A 26,801-nucleotide genomic window follows, 5' to 3' on the forward strand; every position below is an offset into this window, starting at 1 on the left:
TCTAAAGACCCATGTTGCTAAAATAGTATGCATATGTTACTATGAAATCCCAATGCATAAACTTGGATAGCTCATTGAGAAGAAAATATGCCAGGTAACAGGAGAAAAAATACTCGCATTTTCTAAAAGGTGTAAAAGTAGGTAATAAAACCACAGAACTTGAAGGCTTGTGGATAATCCCTGGCAAAATTGCAGGCCACAGAATTAAATGTATTAGTTGTGAAAACAAAACACAAAGGTGATGGTCACTAAGGGTTGGTACATGTTGACTAAAAACAGATTATGTCAAACTTGTCCCATTCTCTTTATTGATAAGGTGACAGCAGTCCAAATGAAAGGAATGATGAAGACATAGTGTTTGTTTATTTCAGTCAGTCATTAGGCACATCTCTATCACAAAGACTTGAAATAAGGCAAATAATTCTGGACTTGATAGTATTAAGATAGACGCCATACCAACATGGTGGTGATTGAACAATTAATGTTCCAACAGGAGTGAAGAAGAGGGAGAGGATTTCTGTGTGACCCTGTTCTTAGTCAACATTCTTTAATCCACAGTTGAAGGGGGACAGACAAATCACGTCAGTAAACACGTAGATAGTAGAATGCTGGGAAGCCTTGGCAGGAAAGTGAGCTAAAACAAGATGAAATCAACAGAGATATATGCAAAGATATATTCTGTCTTTAGTTAAGGGTACATGTAAATGATTTTATGGCATTAATATTTGGGTTTTACTTGATGTGAAATACTAGAAAAACATATATTGAATTCTGCTCCCAGGTCCTGGCATGAAACTCCTAAAACCCTTACAATTTTCTAAGAGATATGAGTACTAAGAACATTTTTTTTGTTCTAATATTTGGTCTTTGACCCTGGTTCCTGATACAGAGCTCCTAAATCCCTTGACATTTCCTGGGTAATGGGATGTCTTTTGCTTTAATGAGGATACTCTCAATGGGTTCCTAGATAGCTTCAGGCTGGTCACCAGAAAGACCAGGCCATGATTAAAAGCTTGGAACTTTCAGCACCCGCCACCCAATCCTCCCAGAAGGGGAGAGGGGCTAGAGACTCAGTCAATGATTGATCAAGCTAAAACAATGAAATCAACAGAGATATATGCAAAGATATATTCTGTCTTTAGTTAAGGGTACATGTAAATGATTATATGGCATAAATATTTGGGTTTTACTTAATGTGAAATACTAGAAAAACATATATTGAATTATGCTCTCAGGTCCTGGCATGAAACTCCTAAAACCCTTTTCTAAGAGATATGAGTACTAAGAACATTTTTTTTGTTCTAATATTTGTTCTTTGACCCTGGTTCCTGATACAGAGCTCCTAAATCCCTTGACATTTCCTGGGTAATGGGATGTCTTTTGCTTTAATGAGGATACTCTCAATGGGTTCCTAGATAGCTTCAGGCTGGTCACCAGAAAGACCAGGCCATGATTAAAAGCTTGGAACTTTCAGCACCCGCCACCCAATCCTCCCAGAAGGGGAGAGGGGCTAGAGACTCAGTCAATGATTGATCACAACTATGAGATAAAGCCTTAATTTAAAAACAACAACAGCAAAAGAATAAGGTTCAGAGAGCCTCTGAGATGCTGAATGTCTCTGTGTGCTGGGAGGATAGTGGGCCTGGAGAGGTAATGGGAGTTCCATGCCCCTCCTCACACACCTTGCCCTATGCATCTCTTCCATCTGACTGTTCCTGAGTTATATTCTTCTAAAATAAACCAGTGATCTAAACGGTAAATAGTTTTCCTGAGTTGGTGGAGCCACTCTGGGAAATTAATCAAACTGGAGGAGGGAGTTAGGGGAACCTTGACTTATAGCCCATCTGTCAGAAATGCAGGTCATAACCTGGGACCCCCACACCTTGCCCTATGCATCTCTTCCATCTGACTGTTCCTGAGTTATATTCTTCTAAAATAAACCAGTGATCTAAACGGTAAATAGTTTTCCTGAGTTGGTGGAGCCACTCTGGGGAATTAATCAAACTGGAGGAGGGAGTTAGGGGAACCTTGACTTATAGCCCATCTGTCAGAAATGCAGGTCATAACCTGGGCTTGGGATTGACATCTGAAGGAGGCAGGGCAGTCTTACAGGACTGAGCCCTTAACCTGTGGGATTTGCAATAATTCCATGTAGATGGTGTCAGAACTTAATTGGATTGTAGGACACCTAGCTGGTGTGGGAGAATTGTTCACTGTGTGGAAAACCCTACACATTTGGTGACCAGTGGTGTGTGATAGTAATAGAAAGTAGAGGATAAAATGGAGTTTCCCCTTTACACTTGTGTTTGAGCTCATCATGAGGGGAATGAATCCAGATAGACAGTATGGGAGGCTCACTGTATTCAGAACTGTACTTGTCACCTGAGGGGTAGTGTGCTTCATTCTGGATGTCACATTCTAGGAGGGACTCTGGCACACTAAAGGGGTGGACACTAAAGGTGTGGCATTATAGATGATCCAGGGTGTGAAATGTGGCTTATTTATAGAATCTGGGGATTGAGTTGTTAACTAAAAGAGGAATTGGGTTCATTTCAAGAAACTCCTGTGAGTAGAGATACTTCCAGTGAATAAAATTGGCCTCTATAGTTCCTTCCAGTGCCAAGAATCAATGACCCAAAGCACTTTATTCCATAGTTACATTGCTGTTGGTACAGCATTGTTAAGCACAAGGGAAACGGACTGCAAGATTTTATGGGAAAAAAGTAGCAAATATTTGTAATAATGTACTTTAATATTTATAACCAAGAAATATATAAAGTTCTTATATTTTCCCACGTGACTCTCCTAGAGCCCATATCTTATCATTTTTAACCCCTCAAAGCCCTTCATATTAATACATTTTTTACTTTCTTCAACTTTTTTAAAGTGTTAACATTAACAGCTATAAAAATTAATGCATATATGGAATCCCATCAACATTCTTTCCACAAACAATAATTGAGCACTTACTGAGTGCCAAGCCTTGAGGATACAGCAATGTACCTAAAGTTCTAGTGATGAGAGATACACAACAAACATATAGACCAGTGATGGCGAACCTTTTGAGCTCGGCTTGTCAGCATTTTGAAAAACCCTAACTTAACTCTGGTGCTGTGTCACATATAGAAATTTTTTGATATTTGCAACCATAGTAAAACAAAGATTTATATTTTTGATATTTATTTTATATATTTAAATGCCATTTAACAAAGAAAAATCAACCAAAAAAATGAGTTCGCGTGTCACCTCTGACACGCGTGTCATAGGTTCGCCATCACTGATATAGACAATGACCATTCAAGTGAGGATAGTGCAATGAACAAACATAAAGGAGGATCATAAAGGTATTTCAAATCTCAAAGGTGTTCCCAGAAGGCCTCTCTGCATAAGTGACATTTGAACTGAGACTGCCTGGAGGTAAGAGCTAGAACTATCCAATGAGAATTATCCATGGTTAGCTACCAGTGAGCTAGCTAAGACTGTCCCAACTTTATCCCATTGGGCATGGCTCACTAGATTCCAACGTTCCATAAAAAATGGTGTAGCCATACAAACAACAGATAATGCAGGCTTTAAGGCAAGACCCATTAGTAGAAATTTTCAAAAGAATATTTTATAGGAAAAAAAAAGGAAGATTTAGTACTTACTAATTAATATGAACTCAATTGCATAACATTACAATGTATGAAATATAAATTGACATAAGTTAAAGGCAAAATGAATTTATAATCATAGCTGGAATTATTAACATGACTCAATAACTGATATGTACACTAACAAAGATATCAATAACAAAAAAATCTAAAAAACACTTTAGAACTAACTGAAATATAGGACACTACAAGTGAAAGCAATAGTAACAGAACACACATTATTATAAGACTGCAACTTTCTATAGGCCCGGAGCTCTTCAGATATTAGACATCTGGTGTTCCTAGCAACTGCTACAAACAGCACCTAAGTCAACCACCTGAAATGCAAGCAGATTTTTTTTTTCACAAGGCTGCCTCAGCTTGCTCTATAAAAAGTAGAATAATGTCTCTTTCTGGGAGCACGGTGCCCAAAGATCAGGGCACCCATGTAGCTGCTGCCTTCCTGCCCATGAGGTTCAGGCTGTGCCAAATGACACCACAGGTGCCCACCACCATCCTCATGCCTCATAGATCTACACAGAGAGTAAACATGCAAACATCTGAGAAAAGAGCTTTCTGGGCTGAGGGAACTGACAAAAGATAGCCTCTTGGCGTGTTTGAGGAGGAGCAAGGAAGCCAATGTTGGTGAAGCAGAGTAAACAAGGAAAGAGGAGTAGGAAATGAAGTCAGGTAGCAGGTCATGTGGGCCATGGTAGGAACTCTGGGTTTGTTCTATGGAGAATGGAATGTTCTTTATAGAATTGAGAGCAGTGGAAGACACAAATTGATTAAAAAATTATTTTTTTTATTTTAGAGAGGAAGGGAGAGAGAGATAGAAACATCAATGATGAGAGAGAATCACTGATCTGCTGCCTCCAGCATGCCCCTACTGGGGATTGAGCCCACAACCCTGACATATGCTCTTGACCAGAATTGAATCCGGGACCCTTCAGTTTGCAGGCTGATGCTCTATCCACTGAGCCAAACCCACTAGGGCTGATTTTCTTTAGAGTAGTTTTACATTTACAACAAAATTTAAGGGTGCTGAGTTTTTTAGAGTAGTTTTACATTTACAACAAAATTTAAGGGTAAGTTATAGAGATTCCACATATACACCTCTCCCTACATATGCATAGCCTCCCCCGTTAACAACATCCCCCACCAGAATGGTACATTTGTTAAAACTGATGAAACTAGATTGATATAACTTAATCACCCAAAGTCTATAATTTACCTTAAGCTTTGCTCTTTTGTCATCCATTCTATGGATTGGACAAATGTATAATGACATTTGTCCATCATTATGTGTCATACAGAATAGTCTCACTGTCCTAAAAATCCTGTGTTCTGTCTATCTATCCCTCTTTTTAAATCCATGATATCTTTTCATACCCTTGATTTAGTTCAACCTCATTTAAGAGAATAACATAGCAAAGATTATTGTTCCCCACTCCCATAGACCACATGTACGTATCCAGAGGATGGCAGGGAGCCAGGAGAGCTGTTGGTGCTGCCGCCTTTCACAGTATGGACAGAAGACCTGGCTCAGAAACTGTACCTTAAAGCACTGAGATGATTGGTGACGAGGACAGGCAGTTGCACAATCATTTTGCTTAGACTTGCAAAAGAAATACAGGGGAGAGTGCAAGTGCAAAGAACATTAAATTTCAAGCTGAACAAGGCTGGCTGAAAGATTTAAAAGCAGCACAGTCTGCAAAGCTCCTGGGTATCATCCACCTGAGGACATTGTGGTGATGCTCTGTTGTTGTTTTTCTCTATAAAATGAAGGATTCTGAAGATTTTTAATTTCAACTACTCTGCTTTGTTTTTTTAAAGTGGGTGATTTCTAGAACTGGTAATTACTGTTATTAGACAGATTACATTAAATCTCTTTTTATCTATTTAAATAGATTTTCCTCAGTTCCTGTGTACTATAGAACTTCAATCTTTTGAATGCTAGTTTTATCTATCAATAAGGAAGTTTTAGGGATCCAAAGGAAAGAGCATCCTTTCTGTACCTGGGTGATGGGGAGGTTTGGATAAAGGAGATAGCACTTTAACTGATAACTAACCTAAAATTACTACTTGCCAAGGGCTGACTGAGTACCAGGCTTGATGCTAAATATTTTATACATCTTACCGTGATAAGTATTATTTTTCTAATCTCACAGATAAAAGACTGAAAATCAGAAATGAGTACTAATTTGCCAAAAGTCACACACGTTATCAGGCTAGGATTCAAAATCAGTACTATACTGCCTAAAATTATGGGTAAACTTTGCACAATTATAGAAAAAACCCTTCCTTTTTCATTCTCTATGCTTTTATTTCTCAAACTTTAGTGCACATAGGAATCATCTGAGATGTTTTCCAAGAATCAAGATTTTCTTGTCCTGTTTAATTCCAATTTAAGAATATCAGAGTGGTCCACATATCTGTTTTATCCAGCACCCTGCATGATTATGGCCCATCTCAGGTGGCCTGAGGTTCAATGGTTAGGAATCACTGTCATTTCCTTCAAGAACAAGCCCTTCACCCCATTTGGAATGTTTTTCCACCTCTTATTTTCTCCTTCAACTGCTATTTTATAGCTTAATTCCTTCATGGAGTCATGTTCATCCCCTTTAAGCAGATTGAGTTGGAAACTCCTCTATGGTCCCATATCTCTTTTTACATACTTCATTTTTTAAGTTATCACCTCCTTTTATAAATTTTAAGACAACATAGTCTGAAGACAATGAGTGGATTGGATGCCCACTACTACCTCGACTAAGAAGGTAGTAATGCGTAGCTCACAGACAGGTCAGATAGAAGAAAATGTCCATAGTGTAAGCACGGATATGGTGTAAGTGAAGAAAGAAGATTGCAGAAGAGAAGGGCTGCTGGGATATCACTGAACGTACATCATACCAAAAGACAACTGCTGGTTGATTTGGTTGCTAATTTTGCAGCCAATATGACCTTAATTTGAGAAACCATTTTTATTCTGTGAACTAGTATAGTGCAAATTCCATTTAAGATACATTTGGTTATTTTCATTGATGTGAGAATTTGACTCAATACTGTAAAGAAAGAAATGGGATATTTTGGGAATAACTTTGGAAATGCATTGAATTCCTTGTCCCTGGGAAGGTTACAAACCAAAGCTGAATGACAGCCACTTTGGTGTTCTGTACAGGGCCTTTAGGTCTAGGTGGGAAGATGAACTAGATGCCTTTATATATGGTATTTTAACTAATATTTTTAAAGAGAAGCAAAATCCTGTTGTTTAAAACAGACAGTTGTAAACTATAGGTGTAGACTTGAGGAGTAATGTAGAGGAAGGAGCATTTGGTCTGGAGCCTGGGCCTGAGTTCTGGATCTGTGCTGACTAGCAAGGTGACCGTGGGCATTTAATCTCTCTGGTCATCTGTCTTCTCATCTGTATAATGGTGATAATAATACCTATTTTTCAGGATTATTAGTACAGCATGAAAAAATATGCAAATTTATATGTGATAGCTGACACATAAGCTTTTAGAAATGTTAGCTTGTATAATTACAATAACAAAGAAATAAATGATTCGGGCATAGGGTTGGCAGTTAAAGTCTTAAAATTCTTTCTGCAGAATAAATTTCTATGATAATAATACACACTGTGGCTTAGGGAATGACAAAAGAAGAAGCAGAAGAAGAAAAACCCCTCACAATAACATTTGCACATTAGCACAGGTTTCATATTACAGCTTCCCCATGGAGTTCGTGAGATTTTCAGTTGCACTCCCTCCCAAGTCTCATTTTATTTTTTATTTTGTTGTTGTCTTTTTAAAAAAAAGAAAAGTCTGCTTGTGTTGATTATCTGTTATTACTTCCAAATAAGAACATGCTTTCATTTACTGAAATTAGATCCGCAGTCACTCCTTGGCACACTCTGGGCCGCCTTCTCCAGAGGGTTTGGGCCTGTTGGCGCACAGTTGGAAATCGGTGACATTGAGTGCCTGCCAAGACTGGCAGACCTTTAAGACGGCATCTGGTGACCTTTTTGCTGAGCCCCTTGGGTTCTCTGTTTGAGATTTGATGTTCTTCGGGTGAGGGATGCTTCTAGCCACCTTTGCAATGTTTCTTTCTAACTCTGAGACTCTGAGCAGTAGCAGAGGGTGGCACCAAAAGGCTGGTTTGCAGGAAGAGCCCAGTGTGAGAGAGAGAACAACTGGATAGTTTTCTCCACGTTTATTTATCATTCAGCATTACAATAATCCCCCCTAATTACTGTAGTTCCCAGAGGACATAAAACTCTTCACTGCGTCCCTGAGAGCAGCAACTAAAGTCAGAAGTACCTATGAAGAAGCTAGCTGTGTCTTGCTTCCAAGAGAGTACTGATGGCTTTTTTTTATTCTATTGAAATGGCAGATTTCTAGTTTCAGGACCACAGGTAGATAGCACACAAGCACAGAAGAAAGAACTGTGAGTTTGTGAACACATAACAACGGATGTGTGTTGACTAGATGTTTGTGCTAGCAATAGACACATGCCATTCTCAGTTGGGGAGTCATTTTCATGATAATTTTAAACTGCTATGTATGTGGGGGTTTTTTAAAAAAAAACAACAGCAACAGATTTAACAGGTTATTTTTGGTTTTTATATCTACTGTGGTTGTTTAAACAGACAGGCAGATATATTTCACATTTCTCTGGCTAGTCTGTCCTGAGACTGCCCACAAAAAAATTTTGAAGGTGATTAAAGCAAAGATAATTTATCCCTTGATTTCATCTGTAAGAACGAACTCTCTGCCCCTGTGCCCAGTTTTGCCTTTAAATCCTGCACTACCTGCTTTCGTTGCCTCCTCCTCTACTTCCTGTCCCTCATATAATCCCAAACTTCCATAGAGTCTCTCCTGACTCTTCTATGGACAGTAGGAATTTAGGTGCAACCAGGTAGATCTAGCTTTAAATTCTGGCTTTACTACCGAAAAACAATGTAGAATTGGACAAATCAAATAAACTTTCTGACACTTAATACCTTCATCCTAAAAATGAGACAAATATGAGCACCTATCTGTAGGGTTGATCTGAAGACTAAATAAACTAGTGTATGTAAGTGGCTAGTGTGACTGTCATGGGGTTAAATGCTCAGAAACATTATTTTTGCAACCATTGCAAACTGTAACTATTACTCATTAAGTTTTTTTGTGGTAAAATTGGGGTACAAGATTAAATACATTTCAGTTGTACAACATTATAATTTGATATCTGTATACACTACATAGTGTTCACCACTGTATGTCTAGTTACCATCCATTACCATATAATTGGTCCCCTCTTCCCCTTCCCCTTTCACCCTTCTCTTAAGTCCCTTCCACTCCCATAACCACCAGTTCATTCTTTGTATCTATGAGTTTGTTTTTGTTTTGCGTGTTTTTTTAGATCCCACAAATAAGTGAAATTATATAGTATCTGTCTGATTTATTTCGGTTATTCCTCTTATGAATTTCAAATATCACTGATTCTTTGTAACATTCACTTGACATTCATCTATAAGTTAATGAGGTATGTTTTATATTATTTATATAAAATATATGTCGATTTTTTTAAAAAACTTAGAAATATATCTATATGCATATACATAGATGTGCACATCATAAGTATACTCACTAAATTTTCACAAACATAATACACCCATGCAACAACCATCCAGATCGAAAAATAAAATAGTACCAATATCCTAGAAGCCCCCTGGAATTCCCTTCTGGGCTCTACAACTCTCCAAAAGGTAACCTGTAGCTAAAAGCTATCAATCTAACTTATAGAAGTAAGTTATACCAGCTATTAACTTGATTATTTGTGTTATTTTTGGACAACCAAATGAAATGAAGTTCCTTAAGGTCAGGGACCATATGCTATACGTCTTCTCTCACTGCAAGAACTATTTATTAAATATGCACCTTTCTTCTATATTCCCATCTTGCTCTGTTGTTATTGGACTACACCTGTCTGGCAAGGCCCCAGCCCCAAATGTGCCCCACTGTGTTCTTTGCTTCTCCACAAGGACTCCTGGGCAATCCTGGAGGAGACCATTCACGCTCTCAGGCTGATGCCACAAAGTCATGGTCTCCAGCCTTCATGGTCACTCATTTTTGCCCCGCCAACCTTTCTTCTGATCAGCTGTCTTCCACTCTTCATAGCAGCTATCTAAAGCCATCTATCCTTAATCAGACTTCCTACCCCACCACTTTCCCCTTGAGAGCCCACAGGTAGCCATACCGTGTATATCAAAAGAAAATTCAAACTGTCAGCAATTTGATCAACATCCTGGCACCAAATGTACAAATAAATTTGCCTGCATCCTCACCTAGCTCCCTATTACCCAACCTTGAGGTTTCATTTCCGCCTCTGTTCTCTCAGTGACACCCCATTTCACTTTGTCAGGGATCATCTCATTTTACCAATGATATCCTCTCCTTTTCTCTGGCTCAGCTGGCTCTTTTCTCAGCCGACTTCAGCCTAGTATCCACCCCCATTATCTCACTGAAACTCTTTTGCCAAGATTCCTGGTGATATCAATGGACACTTTTCAGTGCTTACCTTTCTCAGGAGTACCTAACACTGTTGACTATGCCCTCTCTCTGGAAACATCCTCATCACTTTGCTGCCAAAAACTCACACTGCTGGTCCGCCTCTACCTTACTGAAAATTTCTTCTAAATTGCCTTTTAGGGTTCCTCTTCCCTCTATAAATGTAGGAGTTTCTCAGAGTTCTTTCCTAGGCCTTCTTTCCTTCTCATGCTGCCACAACCAAGAGGATTACTACCAAAAATATACATCTAAATCATTGCCTATGATTTGGTTTTACTAAATCAACAAATACTGAGGCAATTGTTTTATGCTCAGAGAGTATGACATGCTTTAAAATAGAGCCTTTCTATTGTATTAACAATAACATCTAGAATTTATAGAATCCCTTCTAGACATAACAATTTTGAAATTTATTTTTCCAAATTATAAAATAATATTTTCTCGTGTAGAAAATTAAGAATAGTTTTATGAGATGTGATGTGATATAATATAATGTAATAGAGTGTAATGGAATCTACTGAGTTTCACTACCCAGAGATATTTACTGTTTACTTCAGCTTATATCCTTCTAGATATACTGTATACTCACACATAAACACATATATTACAGACATGCTTTGTACATAGTTGAGATAATTATATTTTTCACTTATTTCTATAACTAGACATTTTTGTGTCATTAAAATTATTCCTAACTATTTTAATAGCTCTATACATTTTATCATATGGACATATAATTAAATATTCAACATATCTACCTATTACTAAATATTTAGAGTTTTTAATTTTTCTGCTTCTGCATTTTTTTCATAATACACAATCTTAAAATTTTGATTTAATAGATTAAAGAGTTTCAACTTTCTGACTCTTCATACATTTTGTCAGGTTACCCACTCAATCACAGATCTTTTGGTGAAGCCATTCACTTTTTTTTAAGTTTTCTATATTTAAAATGGTGCCTTGTAATTGTTTTTGACTTATAAGTCTTTAGTAATGAAACAAGGTTGAATAATTTTTAAATTTTGTTTATTATTTGCATTTTCATGAATCATTCCTATTGGAATTTTATTTTCCTTTTCTTTTCTCTATTCAGCGGTGGGTAACATTTTTCTGCCAAGGGCCATTTGGATATTTATAACATCATTCGCAGGCCACACAAAATTATCAACTTAAAAATTAGCCTGTTCTATTTGGTCAAACATTTAATTAACTCACCCCTAATGCCTTGGCAGGGCCAGACCAAATGATTTTGTGGGCCTTATACAGCCCTTGGGCCAGAAGTTCCCCACCCCTGCCTATGTAATATTAAATTTAAATGGAGGACTAATGAAAGGAAAAGAAGCTTCAAGGTGAGGAGTTGAGGGAAGACATAGAGCAGAACTGGAACTGGCAAACTGCCTTGACTTTCTTCTTTTTCTAGTTACAAACAGCAAAAATACCTTTCAGGCTTGTAAGTAAGATATGTGATGATCTATAGGGTTCATTTTGATACTGTCATTACTTACAATAGGAGCTTTGGAGCAGATGGACAGATGATATTTATGAGTATGAGGAAGAGGGGAGGGGAAATAAAGGCTAAGGAAATAATAACATGGCCTCTCTATGGTAAATGATCCCTAGACAAATAACCAACATTTACTTCTTCATTCCCCAATGCTGGGTTACTACTGTTCACACCAACAAACACCTTCTATTTTCTCATGCCAGCCTAGCACATGCAAATCCACCCTGTGAGTAACAAAGTGCAAAACCTTTCTTCACAGCAAGGAGGAGGAGAACTTGAAGGCAGAAACTCAAAGAGTGTTCCAGAAATCTGTGACTGGTAATGCGAGGCAGATGAGCAGAGACCCCCCAGTTCCTAGTAATCCCACTGATCATCAAATCAGTCATGGCCCAGATGATGTGCAAGAGAACAAGCCCCCTGAGAACAACCAGAAACTCCTAACGGGAGCGCTCGGTAGCAGACTTCTGGATGGCAAAGTGAGTGACAAATACCTAAACTGTTCTTGGTAAAGGGCTAGGAAAATTCAGTTAGAATAGAGGCATCTATTCATACAAATGGTAATAGATGTATTTTGCATAAGATAGACTTAGAATGAGTTTTTTAAATCTGAAAATGAATTTTGAGATTATTGTATATATGCATCTTTGTTGAGCACAAATTGAGTTGCTCAACCTACTCTGCCTCTGGCTCACTCAATGATGGACATATAGTGATAATTATCACCATACATGTAAATTTGGGATAGGTTGGAGGTAGGGTGGTCTGTCTTCTTTAACATTCCAGGGAGAGATCACTTACTTTCAAAATCCAGTGCCACCATATCTAGACATCCAAAAATTATCAGCCCAAAACTATCTGGATAGAAATCTATATCACTGCACTCTTGTTCAGAATCAGCCAAATGATCCACAACAAACTAACGTGATAATGAAGAATCTAAATGATTAGTATTTTGTAATTAAAAAACAAGAATAGCAGCAATTGCAAACTGGATCCAAAACAAGAAAAAACTAACGATTTATTGATAACAAAGTACCATTTCCAAAAATTGTCGAAATGGCAATTAAACAAATACATAGAGTAGGAGTTTTGCAGTGCTGCCAAGCATTAAGTGACAGCCAGATATTTTAGTAGAATGCTGAGAGTCTGCAGCACACTCTAACATAACCATTTTTAGTTTTTAATTTTAATAGTCCCTACTAAATCTTTCAGATACAAGCTAGTTTTAGTTATATGAGAAAATAAAAGCCTATGGATTTGTGACTTTTGTTCATAAGAATGCTGAAAAAAATGCAATTTGGAGTAGTTAACAGCCCAACAATGGACCTCAGACCATACTCTGAAAGATCTACTTGAACAGTGGGATCCAGAAATAAAAGTGACTTGCCCAAAATCTCAATGGCACAGCTTGTGCTGGAACTCTGGCTTCCTAATCCCCAGGTAATGCATTCTTTTTGCTTTCTCATGAGTCCTTGAATTTAGGACTTGGTTGAAGCAGAACATAATGCATCTGCAGAGGTAAACTAATCTATTATGAACTTCTAAAGACCTCTGAGTTTTCACCTAATTTTGACTCTGGTGTTAATATATTTGTTTTTGTTGCCCCCCAAGGATGACTTTGGTAAGAATATTATAGTTATGAAACAGTTTATTATTGCCTGGTCACTTTCAGGTAATTTTTATTATTTGATCCTTGTAATTAACCTGTGAGGTTATTTCTATCACTATGATATATAGATGATAAAACTGAGATGCAGAAAAATTAAAGTGACTCAAAAATGTCCAGATAAGATGTTTACCCAGGTTTTCTTTTCCCTTAATATTGATCTTCCTAATTATAAAATATTACATACTTAGGTAGAAATTTTGGAAAATGCGAGGAGAATACAATTAAGAAGAAAACAAAACTCAACTGAAAAGAAAAAAACAGCGGTGTACTTCTTTCTCTTCTTTCCTCCATGCATAGATATACTAGTAAAGTATGAATCATGATGCATATACTCTGTTATCCTGCTTGATTCACTTCATAGCAAGAATTCTGTTCCAGCTTCACAAAATTCACCTTAAGCATCCTCTTTAATGGCTCTATGAGTCATACTCAGAACACTTAAATAACATTTACTCTGTGCCAGGAGCTATTCTAAGCTCTTTACATAGATTAACTAACGTAACTACTCTCAAGCACCCAATGAGGTAGGAACACTTATTAACCTCAGTTCATAGGTGAAGGAACTAAGAAACAGAGAGTTCAAGTGCCTTGTCCAGATCGTAAGACTGAGAAGTGGCAGAGCCCAGTTGAAGCCCAGGTTCTAGGTCCTTAATCACCAAACTGTATTCATTCCTTTATGGGAATATAACATGGCTCATTTAACTAATTCCGTATTTTTGGCATGTAAGTCATTTCTAGGTTTTCTCTTATAAATAGAAAGTTGTTTCTTAATATGCCCCCTACCACAGTGAGCTGTCCATTCCTGGAACAGACTCTGCATTAGCCATTATAATGGGCAGCATGTTCGCTGGGTAAGCTGTTCATGAGCCTCCATAATCTGGACTCTTTGCTAGCGCTGGAGTGACAGAGGGAGATGACGTGTCTCTCCCCCACACAAAAGACTCAGTGAGGTTTCTCGTGGGAGGCTCAGTAGGGCTAACACTCAACCACCAAACACAGCAAGGCCTCGTGGGAGGTGTGGGCCTAATTGGTTCTGTCTGCCAAGTGTGTGGAGCTGGCCTGCCAGATGGCAGCCACAGTTGCCTGGTACAGAGACCCTCATTACCACCTTGATAAGTGGTAAATGGAATCATGCCTCAGTGAAAAAAACAAACCAATCAGAACTCATTCTAGATCCTCATCCCTCACACATAGATGAAAATAAGCTTTCCTGTGTGGTATCTAACAGACAATCTGGACTGAATTTTCTCCAAAAGAGAATTTACTGATAAAGACTTATGCTAACATGGGTGAGGATGGGCAAACTTTTCTAAATTACAGATGCAGCTTGAAGGGTATCATATGATTAATAGGAGGTAAGTAAAGCAGAAAATGTTAAGTAAATCCATTATTTCATGTAAGTGAGAACAGTTAGATATCTTAGAAATCAGCCAGTACAAACTTTCATTTCACAAATGAAGAAGGAGAGGCCCAGAGAGCTTCATGTTTAGTTCAGTCTCACAAGTGAAGAGCAAAAATGTTAAGTAAATCCATTATTTGATGTAAGTGAGAACAGTTAGATATCTTAGAAATCAACCAGTACAAACTTTCATTTCACAAATGAAGAAGAGGAGGCCCAGAGCTTCATGTTTAGTTCAGTCTCACAAGTGAAGAGCCTGGTTCTTCTCACCACCGACCGTAGGATCTTTTTGTCTCCAAATTCTTCTCCTTATGTGTCTTTGAAAATATATATGTTGTTTACATTATTTCTCAGAAAAATCAGTTCTGCCTTCTCTCAGAAAATAAAAAAGAATGTGTGACTAGCAACGAACTCAGTAGCACAGTTTCAAAAGTAAAATTAAAGTGTGCTTTTTGTATTCGGCAGCATGAAAATGAAAGTGTTAGTGCTCTCATTTTGATAATTATCATGGCTTATTGGTGGTGTTTCTTTTAAACCCCTTTTGCATGTTTTATCTTGCTTGTTCTTCTCAATAGCCCTGTGAGAAAACAACAAAACAGCCCTGTGAGGGAGGTAGAGGCACAGAATGTTATTTCCTTTAAGAGATGAATAGATAGATGTGAAGGACATTTCCACTTGGCTGTGCAGCATTGGACAGTTTCAAAAGTAAAATTAAAGTGTGCTTTTTGTATTCGGCAGCATGAAAATGAAAGTGTTAGTGCTCTCATTTTGATAATTATCATGGCTTATTGGTGGTGTTTCTTTTGCATGTTTTATATTGCTTGTTCTGCTCAATAGCCCTGTGAGAAAACAACAAAACAGCCCTGTGAGGGAGGTAGAGGCACAGAATGTTATTTCCTTTAAGAGATGAATAGATAGATGTGAAGGACATTTCCACTTGGCTGTGCAGCATTGGTGGCTCAGATTCAATATGTTCAAAGCAAAATCTCCAATCCCACTCTTCGTCTTGTGGTCTGTCTCACAGAATGGTCTCCCAGTTCTCCCAGTTGCACAAGCAAGAAACCTGGACATGCTTTCCTCTTCTCTCTCCCTAACTCCGGTATCCAACTAATCACTGAGCCTTTTAAATTCTACCTCTTTCATGTCTCTCAAAAACTGCTCTCTTCCTTATGTTTCCTCTGACATCATCCTAGTCAGACCACCATTATACCTCAGCAGGGAGACTTTAATTATCATCAAATTGGCTTTCCTTTTCTATGCTTCTCTCTGTGCATTGGTCAGCTATTATAATACTTCTGTGTAACAAATTACCCCAACACTCACTCAGTGGTTTATAATAATTTATGCTTACATCAGCAGATGTGAGCTAACACAGCATTAATTTATTTCACTTGGACATTCCCAGGCTTGGCTCCAGATTGAAAATTTGGTTCAGGTCTGCTCTGTGTTTTTCTTATTGGTCTGAATCAGTGGGTTCTTCAAGGCAAGTTCTTGTCATGGTAATGGAAACATTTCAAGAGTACAAACTCAACCACAAGTACATTAAGCCTTTGCTTGTGTCATATCCACTAATCTCCCATTGGCCAAAGCCAGCCACATGGCAAAGCATAACACTAATGGGGCAGGGATGTATATATGCTACCTCTTTTAGGAGAAACTTCAAAACCACAGATCAAATGTAACCCCTACTTAAAACATTTAAAACCACTGTTTAATTCTCAATGCTCCAGTATAAAAGCCACATGGCAAAGCATAACACTAACGGGTCAGGAATGTATATACACTACCTCTTTTAGGAGGAACTTCAAAACTTCAAAACCACAGATCAAATGTAACCCCTACTTAAAACATTTAAAACCACTGTTTAATTCTCAATGCTCCAGTATAAAATTCAAACTCCTTGACTGTTCATTTTAACTCAACTTTGCCTACTCTCTATATCCCTCCCATCCCCCATCTTTCACTGAACTGAACTTCAGTTTCCCAAATAGAGTTCCAATCATTTTAACTCAACTTTGTCTACTCTATACTTCCCTCCCATCCCCCATCACTGAACTGAACTTCAGTTTCCCAAATAGAGTTCCATTCTCTTTTATCTCCTACTAGAGGCCCAGTGCACAGATTTGTGCACTGGTGGGGTCCCTAGGCCTGGCCTGGACCCTCTCGCAATCCAGGACCCCTCAGGGGATGTCAGGTATCCAGTTTTGGCCCAATCCCTGCAGGCCCAATCCTGACAGGAGGGAGCCCAATCTTGTGCATTGAGCATCTGTCCCCGGGTGGTCAGTGCGCATCATAGCAACCAGTCGACCGGTCGTTCAGTCATTCGGTTGTTTGGTCACTTAGGCTTTTATATATATAGATCTTTTCCCCATGCTATTACTTTTGTATGAAATTCTCTTCCTTCCATCTTTATTTAACCCTAATTACACTGGGGTCTCAACTTAGATATCATCTCTGTCGAGAAACATCATTGTCTAATCATCAAGACTGAGGTATGTGCCTTTTCTAATGTACTTCTAAATCAACCTGTGCATAACCCTATAGCAGATGTCATCATACTATTTAAATAAGTTGTTTCTTTGTCTCTCTCCTTCAATGAGTCTATAAGTCCCCTGAGAATAATATTTTATCTTGTTCATTGTTATTTCCAAAATTCTCTCTCTATGTAAGAAATGCTAGAGGCTTTCACATTAGAGCCTGGAAGAAGTAAATGTATGTATTTTTTCCACTGGTTCTTAATATTATGTTGGAGATATTCACCAATGTAATTAAACAATATAAAGCAACTAAAAACATAATTAGAAGAGAATAGGAAAAACTGTTTTCAGATTATAAGATTATACACATAAACTCTCACAACAGCTAGTGAAGAAACTACTGAAACAGTAAGAGAATTTGACAAAACAGTTATAACATCAATATATACAAATCAATAGACTTCATGTATATAGAAAAAACCTAGTCAGAAGATAAAATTCAAGACACCATTTACAATAACAAATAAATGAACAATTAAGTTAACTAAATAAATCAAATGCCTAGACATAAGCTTAACAAAAAATGTCTAAACCTTTATGAAAAAAAATATTCTTGAAAGACACAAGAGTAGATTTGAACAATGGATAGGCATGTATGTTCTTATACAGAAAAAGTTAACATCATTAATCTCTATCAAAATCCCAATAACCTTTTTGCAGAAATATAAAAAGTCATCCTTAAATTCAGATAGAACCTCAAGGGTCTCTGAAGATCCTAAACAATCCTGAAAAAGAACAAAGCTGGAGAACTTACACTTTATTATTTCAAAACTAACTATACAGGTACAATAACCAAAACAGTATGGCACTGGCATAAAGATAGACATATAGACCAATGAAACAGAATAGGGAGTCCAAAATTAAAACCTCACATAAATGGCCAAATGATTTTTCACAAGGGTATCAAGATGATTCAAAGAGGAAAAGGTGGTCTTTTCAGCAAATGGTACTGGGAAAACTGAATAGCCACATGTAAAAATATGCAGTTAGACTCTTACCTAACACCATGTACAGAAATTAACTCAAAATGGATCCATGACTTAAATATAAGATTCTAAACTATAAAACTCCCTGAAGAAAAAAATAAGGCAAAATCTTTTTAAAAAATATATTTCTATTGATTTCAGAGAGGAAGGGGGGTAGAGGGGGGAGAGGGAGGGAGGGAGGGAGGGAGAGAGAGAGAGAGAGAGAGAGAGAGAGAGAGAGAGAGAAACATCAATGATATGATGAAGGAGAAATATTGATCAGCTGCCTCCTGCATGCCCCACACTGGGGATTGAGCCCACAACCCAGGAATGTGCTCTGACCAGGAATCAAACCATGACCCAGTCCTGGTTCATAGGTTGATGATTTCTTAGATATGACTACAAAGGCATAGAAACTAAAAGCAAAGCAAAAATCTTTACATTGGGTCTGGCAACGATTTCTTAGATATGACTACAAAGGCATAGAAACTAAAACACAAAATTTACAAATTGGACTTTATAAAAATTTTTAAATGTTGTGCATCAAAACACATTACCAACAGAATAAAAAGGCAGCCCACAGAATGGAAGGAAATCATATATTCAATAAGAGATTAATATCTAGAATATATGGAGAACTCCTAAAGCTCAAAAAGAAAACAGATTTTTAAAATGAGCAAAGGACTTAAATAGACATTTAAACAAAGAAGATAAATAAATGGCCAATTGCACATAAAAAGATATTCAACATAATTATTCATTAGGAAAATGTAAATCAAAACTACAATGAGATGCCATCGTATGCCTATTAGAATAGAGTTATCATCAAAAAGAAAAAAAAAACAGAAATAAGGACTGTTAGTGAAGGTGTGAATAAAATCTTTATGTCTATTAGAATAGAATTATCATCAAAAAGAAAAAAAAAGAAATAAGGACTGTTAGTGAAGGTGTGAATAAAATCTGTTGGTAGGGATGCAAAATGGTTATAGGTATTGTAGAGAACAGTATGGTGGTTTCTCAAATATTAAAAATAGAACTGCCATATGATACCACTTCTGGGTATAGAGTCAAAAGAATTGAATGAAGGGTTTCAAGGAGGTATTTGTACATCCATGTTCTTAGTAGCATTATTCATAGTAACTAGAATGGGGAAGAAACCCAACTATCCACCAACAAATGAGTGGATAAACAAACTGTATGTGCATACAATGAAATAATATTATTGTTAGGACTTTTAAAATATGCATTTGATGTCTCTGCAAATTGACATGACTTCTACAATATAACTATTTTAAAATAGTTTTATTTATAAGCAATCTTTTAAGAAGAAAACTTATTTACATTTCCAACACTTGCAAGTTCCAACACCCCAAAAAGAGTTACTAACTTAGTGTTAAATTTCTGTGCTTCATTTGTACCAATTCTTTGATGGAAACATCATAAAACCAGTATTGGTCAGGAGTCATTTTGGCTATCACATCATCCCCATGCAGTATTTTGTGATTCAAAATAGAGCAAATTAGAGGAACCTATAGCATCAGAGATTTTATAGGTGGTCTGTCAATTCCTAAAGTCAGAAACATGGTGATTTTTAAAAATATATATTTTCACTGATTTCAGAGAGGGAGGAAAGAAAAGAGAGAGAGAAACATCAATGATGAAAGAGTCAACCATCAGCTGCCTTTTGCACTTCACCTACTGGGGATCAAGCCGCATCCTGGCATGTGCCCTGACCAGGAATGGAACCATGACCTCCTGGTTTATAAGTCAATACTCAATCACTGAGCCACACCAGTCGGGCAACATGGTTATTTTTGATGAAAATTTCCCATTTTATTTTCATTGACACTTTGGGGACACTCTTTGCTTTTGAAAAACTATAACCAGGATGATTTACATTAGTGAAGGGACAAATCTGAAACCCCGTGTGCACGTGGCCTGAACAAGAGGTCATCAACATTCTGACATTGTGTCTCTCTGTTTGTTCTTCCAATTTGGTGCTCTTCTTAATGCTCGGAATCAGCAAGACATAGTCTTGGCCCACACAGAGTTTACAGTCTATTGGAGGGAGATACACAAAATAACAAATAAATACATAATGTAGTTTTAGAATTTACAAAATATTTAAAATGCATCATAACACATTCTTCATACCACTCCTAGGAGAAAAATATCTTTTCCCTTTTCATAGAGGAGGCCATAAAATTTAGTCAGTGATGTCTAGGCCAAAAAATTTTGAGGGCAAGAATTATACCTGCCTTGTTCATCTGACTCTATGGTGCTGAAAATAAAGATACTCAATAAAGTTTGCTGTTTAAATGAGAGCAAAGGGAGCTAAAGAACACCTTGACATCATTAACATAATGAAGTGTTAATAAGTACATGTTAAGAACACTGTAATATAGAAGTGTATCAAATTCTCAGAGACAGAAAAATATATGTGCTTGTAAATGGAAGTATTTTATATTACAAGTAATTTTCAAAGACACCTACTGTTTGAACAATATGTCTAAAATACCTAGCCAAATATTTTACAGAATGAAACTACTCTATGTACTGAATGTGGAATCTCTCTCATCCTAGGGTAGAAATCAGGGTTCAAATCTTATCTGCACAATTTACTAGGGAGTTAACTTTGGACAATTCTGACTTCAACTGTGCTCTGAAAGCACCCATCTCTCTCTGTTATGCCCTTGTGTGAACCTATGAGATTTTCAATATTCCTTTTCCTTTTCCTGTACTCTTCCTTCTTCTTTTCTCCTCCTCCCTCCCCGTTCAGCCTGTTCAAATCCATATTTAACTCAGCTTTCAAGCCTAGACTTAAATGTCATTGCTTCCAGACCTGGACCACCAGGTCCAGGTTAGGTGGCCCATGGACTGTTCTGATAATGGCCCTCACTCCATGTTTTCTTTCTATGTCTCTCACACTCTGTAAACTCTGTGAGAACAGGGGCCAGGTCTGCTTTGTTCACTGTAGGGCCTATCAGAGTGCCCAGCCCAGACTAGGCAATCCATAAGTATTTCTTAAATGAAGCAATAAAGTTACTTAATTTCTGCAAGCCTCGGCTTCCCAAGTATAGAAGGGTGCTATATGCAGTATCTACCTTATAGGATTGTTGTAGGGATTAAATTGAATGAATTAAGCAAAACACCTATATGATGCCTGTACAGAGTATGTGGCCAATAAATGTTTTACTTTTATGACTATTCTAGAACTCTCTGCTACTTCTGCTCACTCTGCCCACTCTAGAGAGCCTCTTGACTTCTCTTTAAAACTAGAGGCTCGGTGCACGAGATTTGTGCACTCAGGGGTGGGGGGATCCCTCAGCCTGGCCTGTACCCTCTCGCAGTCTGGGAGTCCTTGGGGGATGTCCAACTGACATCCTTAGTGCTGCCGCAGAGGCGGGAGAGGCTCCTGCTGCTGTGCTATGCTCGCCAGCCATGAGCCCGGCTCAGGGCTTCTGGCTGAGCGACGCTCCCCCTGTGGGAGTGCACTGACCACCAGGGGGCAGCTCCTGCATTGAGCATCTGCCCCCTGGTGGTCAGTGTGCATCATAGCAACCGGTCGTTCCACCGTTCAGTCAATTTGTATATTAGCCTTTTATTATATAGGATGCTTTATGACTATAAAGCATGAAGCATCATAGGTTGCTATCTATACTAATAGGTCATTCATTCAACATGGCAACCAACTGAGTATAGTTACTCAGTTTTCTGTGAATGCTTCTGATAATGTCTCCTTCCAATTAACTGATATTAACAATAACCATGCACCCTGATTTGTACCTGGGAGTTTATTTTTATCAGATATGGCAAAGTGACAGATATAAAGACAATGCCTTTGAAAGAAGAGTTTATTAAATTTTACCACTTAGGGCCACATAGGGAAGCAACAAAGCAACAAGGTCAGTCAGGAGGTAGAAGTGAGCATCAGATATGGCAAAGTGACAGGTATAAAGACAATACCTTTGAAAGAAGAGTTTATTAAATTTTCCAGGAAAAGGGGCATACCACACCACTTAGGGCCACATAGGGAAACAACAAAGCAACAAGGTCAGTCAGGAGGTAGAAGTGAGGAGAAAGCACAGGCCATGGCCTTTGTTGGGGTTTCCATGAGAAAGGCAAGGCGGGGTTAACAGAGTAGAACTGGCTAACTTAAATAACCCAGGGACTTTGGGTATAGGTCTCCATTTATCTGTTATCTAGACCTCGGTTGATTCAGGCAGGGGAAATACTGGCTCTGTGTGTGAGGGTTAGATAAAGGAGGTGGATGGGGATATGAACCAAGACCTGGTTGGTTTTCATATGAACAGTGTGGTAGCAGGAAGCTGTTCACTATCTCTAGGAATTAGTTAGGACTGGGAGAGACAGTCTCCTCCAGCCAGACCCTCTCAGATATCAAACCATCATAAAATTCAGAGGGAAAAAGCATGATTCATACACATACTCCATGGCAAGAGGGACTAGGAGGGACAGTCTCCTCCAGCCAGGCCCTCTCAGATATCAAACCATCATAAAATACAGGAAAAAAAAAAGCATGATTCATACACATACTCCATGGCAAGAGGGAATGGGATTTTATCATTAGCCCTTGTTCCATCATTTATTCTATTGTAATCTCTAATAACATCGCTCTTGGGATGTAACAGTCTGGGCTTTTAATCTTTTCTAGTTCATTCTAGACAAAACTCGCAATTGCCTTTGCTAATCCTTCCTGAATCTGCTAATTACAAGAGCCTAAGGATACCCTTTCTCTAATAAGCACCCTAATTTGCCTATAAACACCTTATGTTCCACCTAATTTTACTTTGTGCAGACGCCTTCTTTCTTACACAAATGAAATGGTATCTAATTATTACTATATTTGTCAAACACTTGTTAATTACATAATGCTGAAATTGATGTTGAGACAAACTTTCTTCTTTGGGGACTCGATGACCCAGTGACTCCCTGGGCTAAGTCATTTGGAACTGGGAATATGTTTGAAGGAATTGGTTGGCTCAGTCATATTCTCTCTTCTTTCCTCTTTCTCTTCCCCACTCCTCTTCTGAGACTTACTACCATTTATTTGTCTTTGTTTCTTTAAAACTCCCAAACAGGCAAATGTTTACTGCAGCTCTGTACCAACTGGAGACCAGTCCCTGTCCTATATCCATGGCCTCCCCCGGAGAAAACTTAGAGACTTGTCCTTGGAGCAGATGGAAAGAGGAAGCTCTGATCAGCCAGAGGTGTGTATACTGAGAGTTGATGAGTTTTCTATTGTGGATGAAGGGGTATTATTTGTTGACTGTATACTTTGATGTGGAACAGACAATAAGACCATCTGAGGGTGGACAGGTGGACACCCAACTCCACATATCTAACTGGCTTTTCAGGAAACTTTCCTGGGGAGTTCACAGGAAGACCTCAAATGTCCCAACTGAACTTCTCACCTTTTGCCCACCTTCCATCTCCCAAATTCAATGGGTCTCTAAGATATGCCATTCTAAATTCTCACATAATCAAAAGGTTATTTTGTAAAACAAAGATGGTATACCTTAAGTAGTATGTACTCTGAAGTTATTTGCTTCTTTTATTCTGAAGGAGAAGGTCCTAAGGCATTGTAAACTAATAAATACATCCAGGTTGAACACTTACCCTCAGGTATTACTAACTTGTCTTATACTAGGCTAGGCCTGAAAGTAGATGCTCTGATACCAGCCCTACTAGGCTTCTTCCTCCTTGCATGGGCCTTCAGCCATCTTATTTCAGAGCCCTGTTAATTTTTGGTTGTTGTTGTATCAGGATATTGGCCAGAGGCTAAGTGGAACGACAAAAGAAGACACTTTTCTTCTCACCCTGGTCAGAAGAGAGCTCAAGTCCCACTCTTTGAGTACTGGCATATTAGACAAGCTTCAAAAAGAGCTGAAAATCCTGGATCCCATCGCTTCTGGATTTCTTCTTCAGCCTCAGCTGAGTCGCCTCTTCCTGAGGCATGAAGTCCCTCTGCAGTTACCAACAGTCAAGATCCTCTGCCAGAGGTTTGCCAGGAGTGGCTCTCCTGAAATGGTATGGCCACCTCGAAATTTCCAGTGTGCATTTCTTTCCTTTATTTTACTTGAACCCACCAGAGTAATAGAATTAAAAGGTTAGTTTCTTTCTTTAAAAAATAACCTTTACTATTGACCCCTAAGATACAAAGTTTATTTATATTCATACTAGAGGCCCGATGCACAAAATTTGTGCATGGTGGGGGGGGAGGGGTGCCTCAGCCTGGCCTGCACCCTCTCCAATCCAGGACCCCTCAGGGGATGTCCTACTGCCTCTCGCAATCCGGGACCACTGGCTCCTAATCACTCGCCTGCCTGCCTGCCTGATTGCCCCTAACCCCTCTGCCTGCCTGCCTGATCGCCCCTAACCACCCTGCCTGCCTGATCACCCCTAACTGCTCCCCTGCTGGCCTGATTGCTCCTAATTGCCTCTGCCTCACCCCTGCCTCTGCCTCACCCCACACCTGGGACCCAGGATTCCCTCCTCTAGCTGGTTGCAGGCACCCGGGACCTGGGCTTCCCTCCCTCTGGCCGGCCGCAGGCACGCAGGACCCGGGCCAGCTTTGCCTGGGCCAGCCGCAGCCACAGGTACCCTGGACCATGGGGCAGGCAGCTTGTCCCTCTCCCGGGCCACAGGTGCTGGTGCCCAGGACTGCAGGGCAGGTGGCTTGTCCCTCTCCCAGGCTGCAGCCTGGCTGGTCCCCATACCTCTCTCCCCAGTGTTGAGCGTCTAAGCCAGCTGTGGGCAAGCTATGGCCTGCGGGCCGGATCCAGCCCGTTTGAAATGAATAAAACTAAAAAAAAAAAAAGACCGTACCCTTTTATGTAATGATGTTTACTTTGAACTTATATTAGTTCACACAAACACTCCATCCATGCTTTTGTTCCAGCCCTCCAGTCCAGTTTAAGAACCCATTGTGGCCCTCGAGTCAAAAAGTTTGCCCACCCCTGGTCTAAGCCGTTAAGGCATGATGGCGTGAGGGCGTGATGACCATTTGCATATTAGCTCTTTATTGTATAGAATATGTAAATCTCTAGTTAGAATACACCAGAATAGAAAATAGATTTAGGTCCCTCTCTTTTTTTTTTAATATATTTTTATTGACTTCAGAGAGGAAGGGAGAGGGAGAGAAAGAAACATCAATGATGAGAGAGAATCATTGATTGGCTGCCTCCAGCATACCTCACACTGGAGATAGAGCCCACAACCTGGGCACATGCTCTGACCGGGAATTGAACCGTGACCTCCTGGTTCATAGGTCAACACTCAACCACTGAGCCTCACGAACCAGGCAAGTTAGGTCTCTTAGTCCTGCTTAATTTCTCTTTAATGAGCTTTCCCTTCCCAACTTTCATTGTCTACTCCTAACACTAGTGGGATAGTTAGAGATTCAAGATAATGAGTGCATTTAAATCCATTTACAAGCTGAGCAGTTGGTAAGAATGGAGAACTTGACTCAGAAGTGTGACAGTTCCTAGAGCATTAGAGAGTTTGGGGGGTGGGGTAGTAATTTTTGAAATATAACTCACCACCATCAATTTACTGATTAGGAAACTGAGCTCCAGAGGGGTTAAGGAACTTGCACAGGGCACCTGGAGAATTAATGGCAGACCCAGGGCTGAGATAAATGTTCCCCAATACAAGGGCAGGGTTCTTTCTCTGCTTGTACTTTCCAAGCTCGCACTTGAAAGTGAATACAAAACAAGGTCCAAGTGTAACCAAATTCAGGGAGCTAGAGAAAAGTGCCCTAAAAGAGGAAGAAGTAACAGCAATGGGAAAATCATTAGTGAGCATGTGATGATAGAAAACAAGGCCAAAACCAACCTGGTTTCATGTTTAGCAGTTAATAGGTACACAAATGAATGTAAGTTCTCTCTCCTGCCCATCCTTAAACTGCAAAAATAAAATTAGTTGTATATGTATGAGAAATATTTAGGAGTACAATGGCAACTTACTAGTACAACCTCCTTGAATCTTTAATTCAATCAAATTTTCTGGTCTGAAATCTAATTTATATCTGTGACCCTGTCTAGCTTCCTTCTCCCATGCTACCCCCTCCACTGCTCTGGAGTTGTCTGTCCACCATAATCCCTAGGATTCCATCCAGCCCAGCAATGAAAATGGACAACATTCCTTCAGTCCTTTTCTATGTAAAAAAATAATAATAATAAAAAAATATATATATATATATAGCCTAAGCGACCGTCCGACCGTCTGACCATTCGCCCGGTAGCTATGACGGGCAATGACCACCAGGGGGCAGATGCTCCGACCAGTAGAGGAGGGAGCCCGATTCATTGCGGAATTGGCCATGGGTTAGGCTGCTGCTGGGGCACTGTCAGCCCCGAATCTGGTCACCTGCACCCTGGACCCAGAGAGGAGGGAGGAGGGAGCCGGTGGGCATCTAGGTCCTGGGGGCTGGGCCTGCAGGAGGGGGTCTCACAATCTGGGACCCCTCTGGGGATGTTGGAGAGCCAGTTTCGGCCCAATCCCCACAGGCCAGGCCAAGGGACC

The 26,801-nt window shown here is 39.1% G+C and overlaps 1 protein-coding gene across 1 annotated transcript in view; it reads left to right on the plus strand.

Moving 5' to 3' along the window:
* Positions 1–26,801, plus strand: part of LOC102259511 (chromosome unknown open reading frame, human C1orf87) — a 76,672-nt gene that overhangs the window by 4,764 nt on the left and 45,107 nt on the right. Inside the window, exons 2-4 of the mRNA XM_005869838.2 lie at positions 11,947–12,165; positions 23,347–23,485; positions 24,042–24,305. Of these exons, the coding sequence (XP_005869900.1) occupies positions 11,947–12,165; positions 23,347–23,485; positions 24,042–24,305 (622 nt within the window). The remainder of the gene's footprint in view (positions 1–11,946; positions 12,166–23,346; positions 23,486–24,041; positions 24,306–26,801) is intronic.

This window comes from Myotis brandtii, unplaced genomic scaffold (genome assembly GCF_000412655.1).
Source record: "Myotis brandtii unplaced genomic scaffold, ASM41265v1 scaffold304, whole genome shotgun sequence".
Taxonomy (NCBI): domain Eukaryota; kingdom Metazoa; phylum Chordata; class Mammalia; order Chiroptera; family Vespertilionidae; genus Myotis; species Myotis brandtii.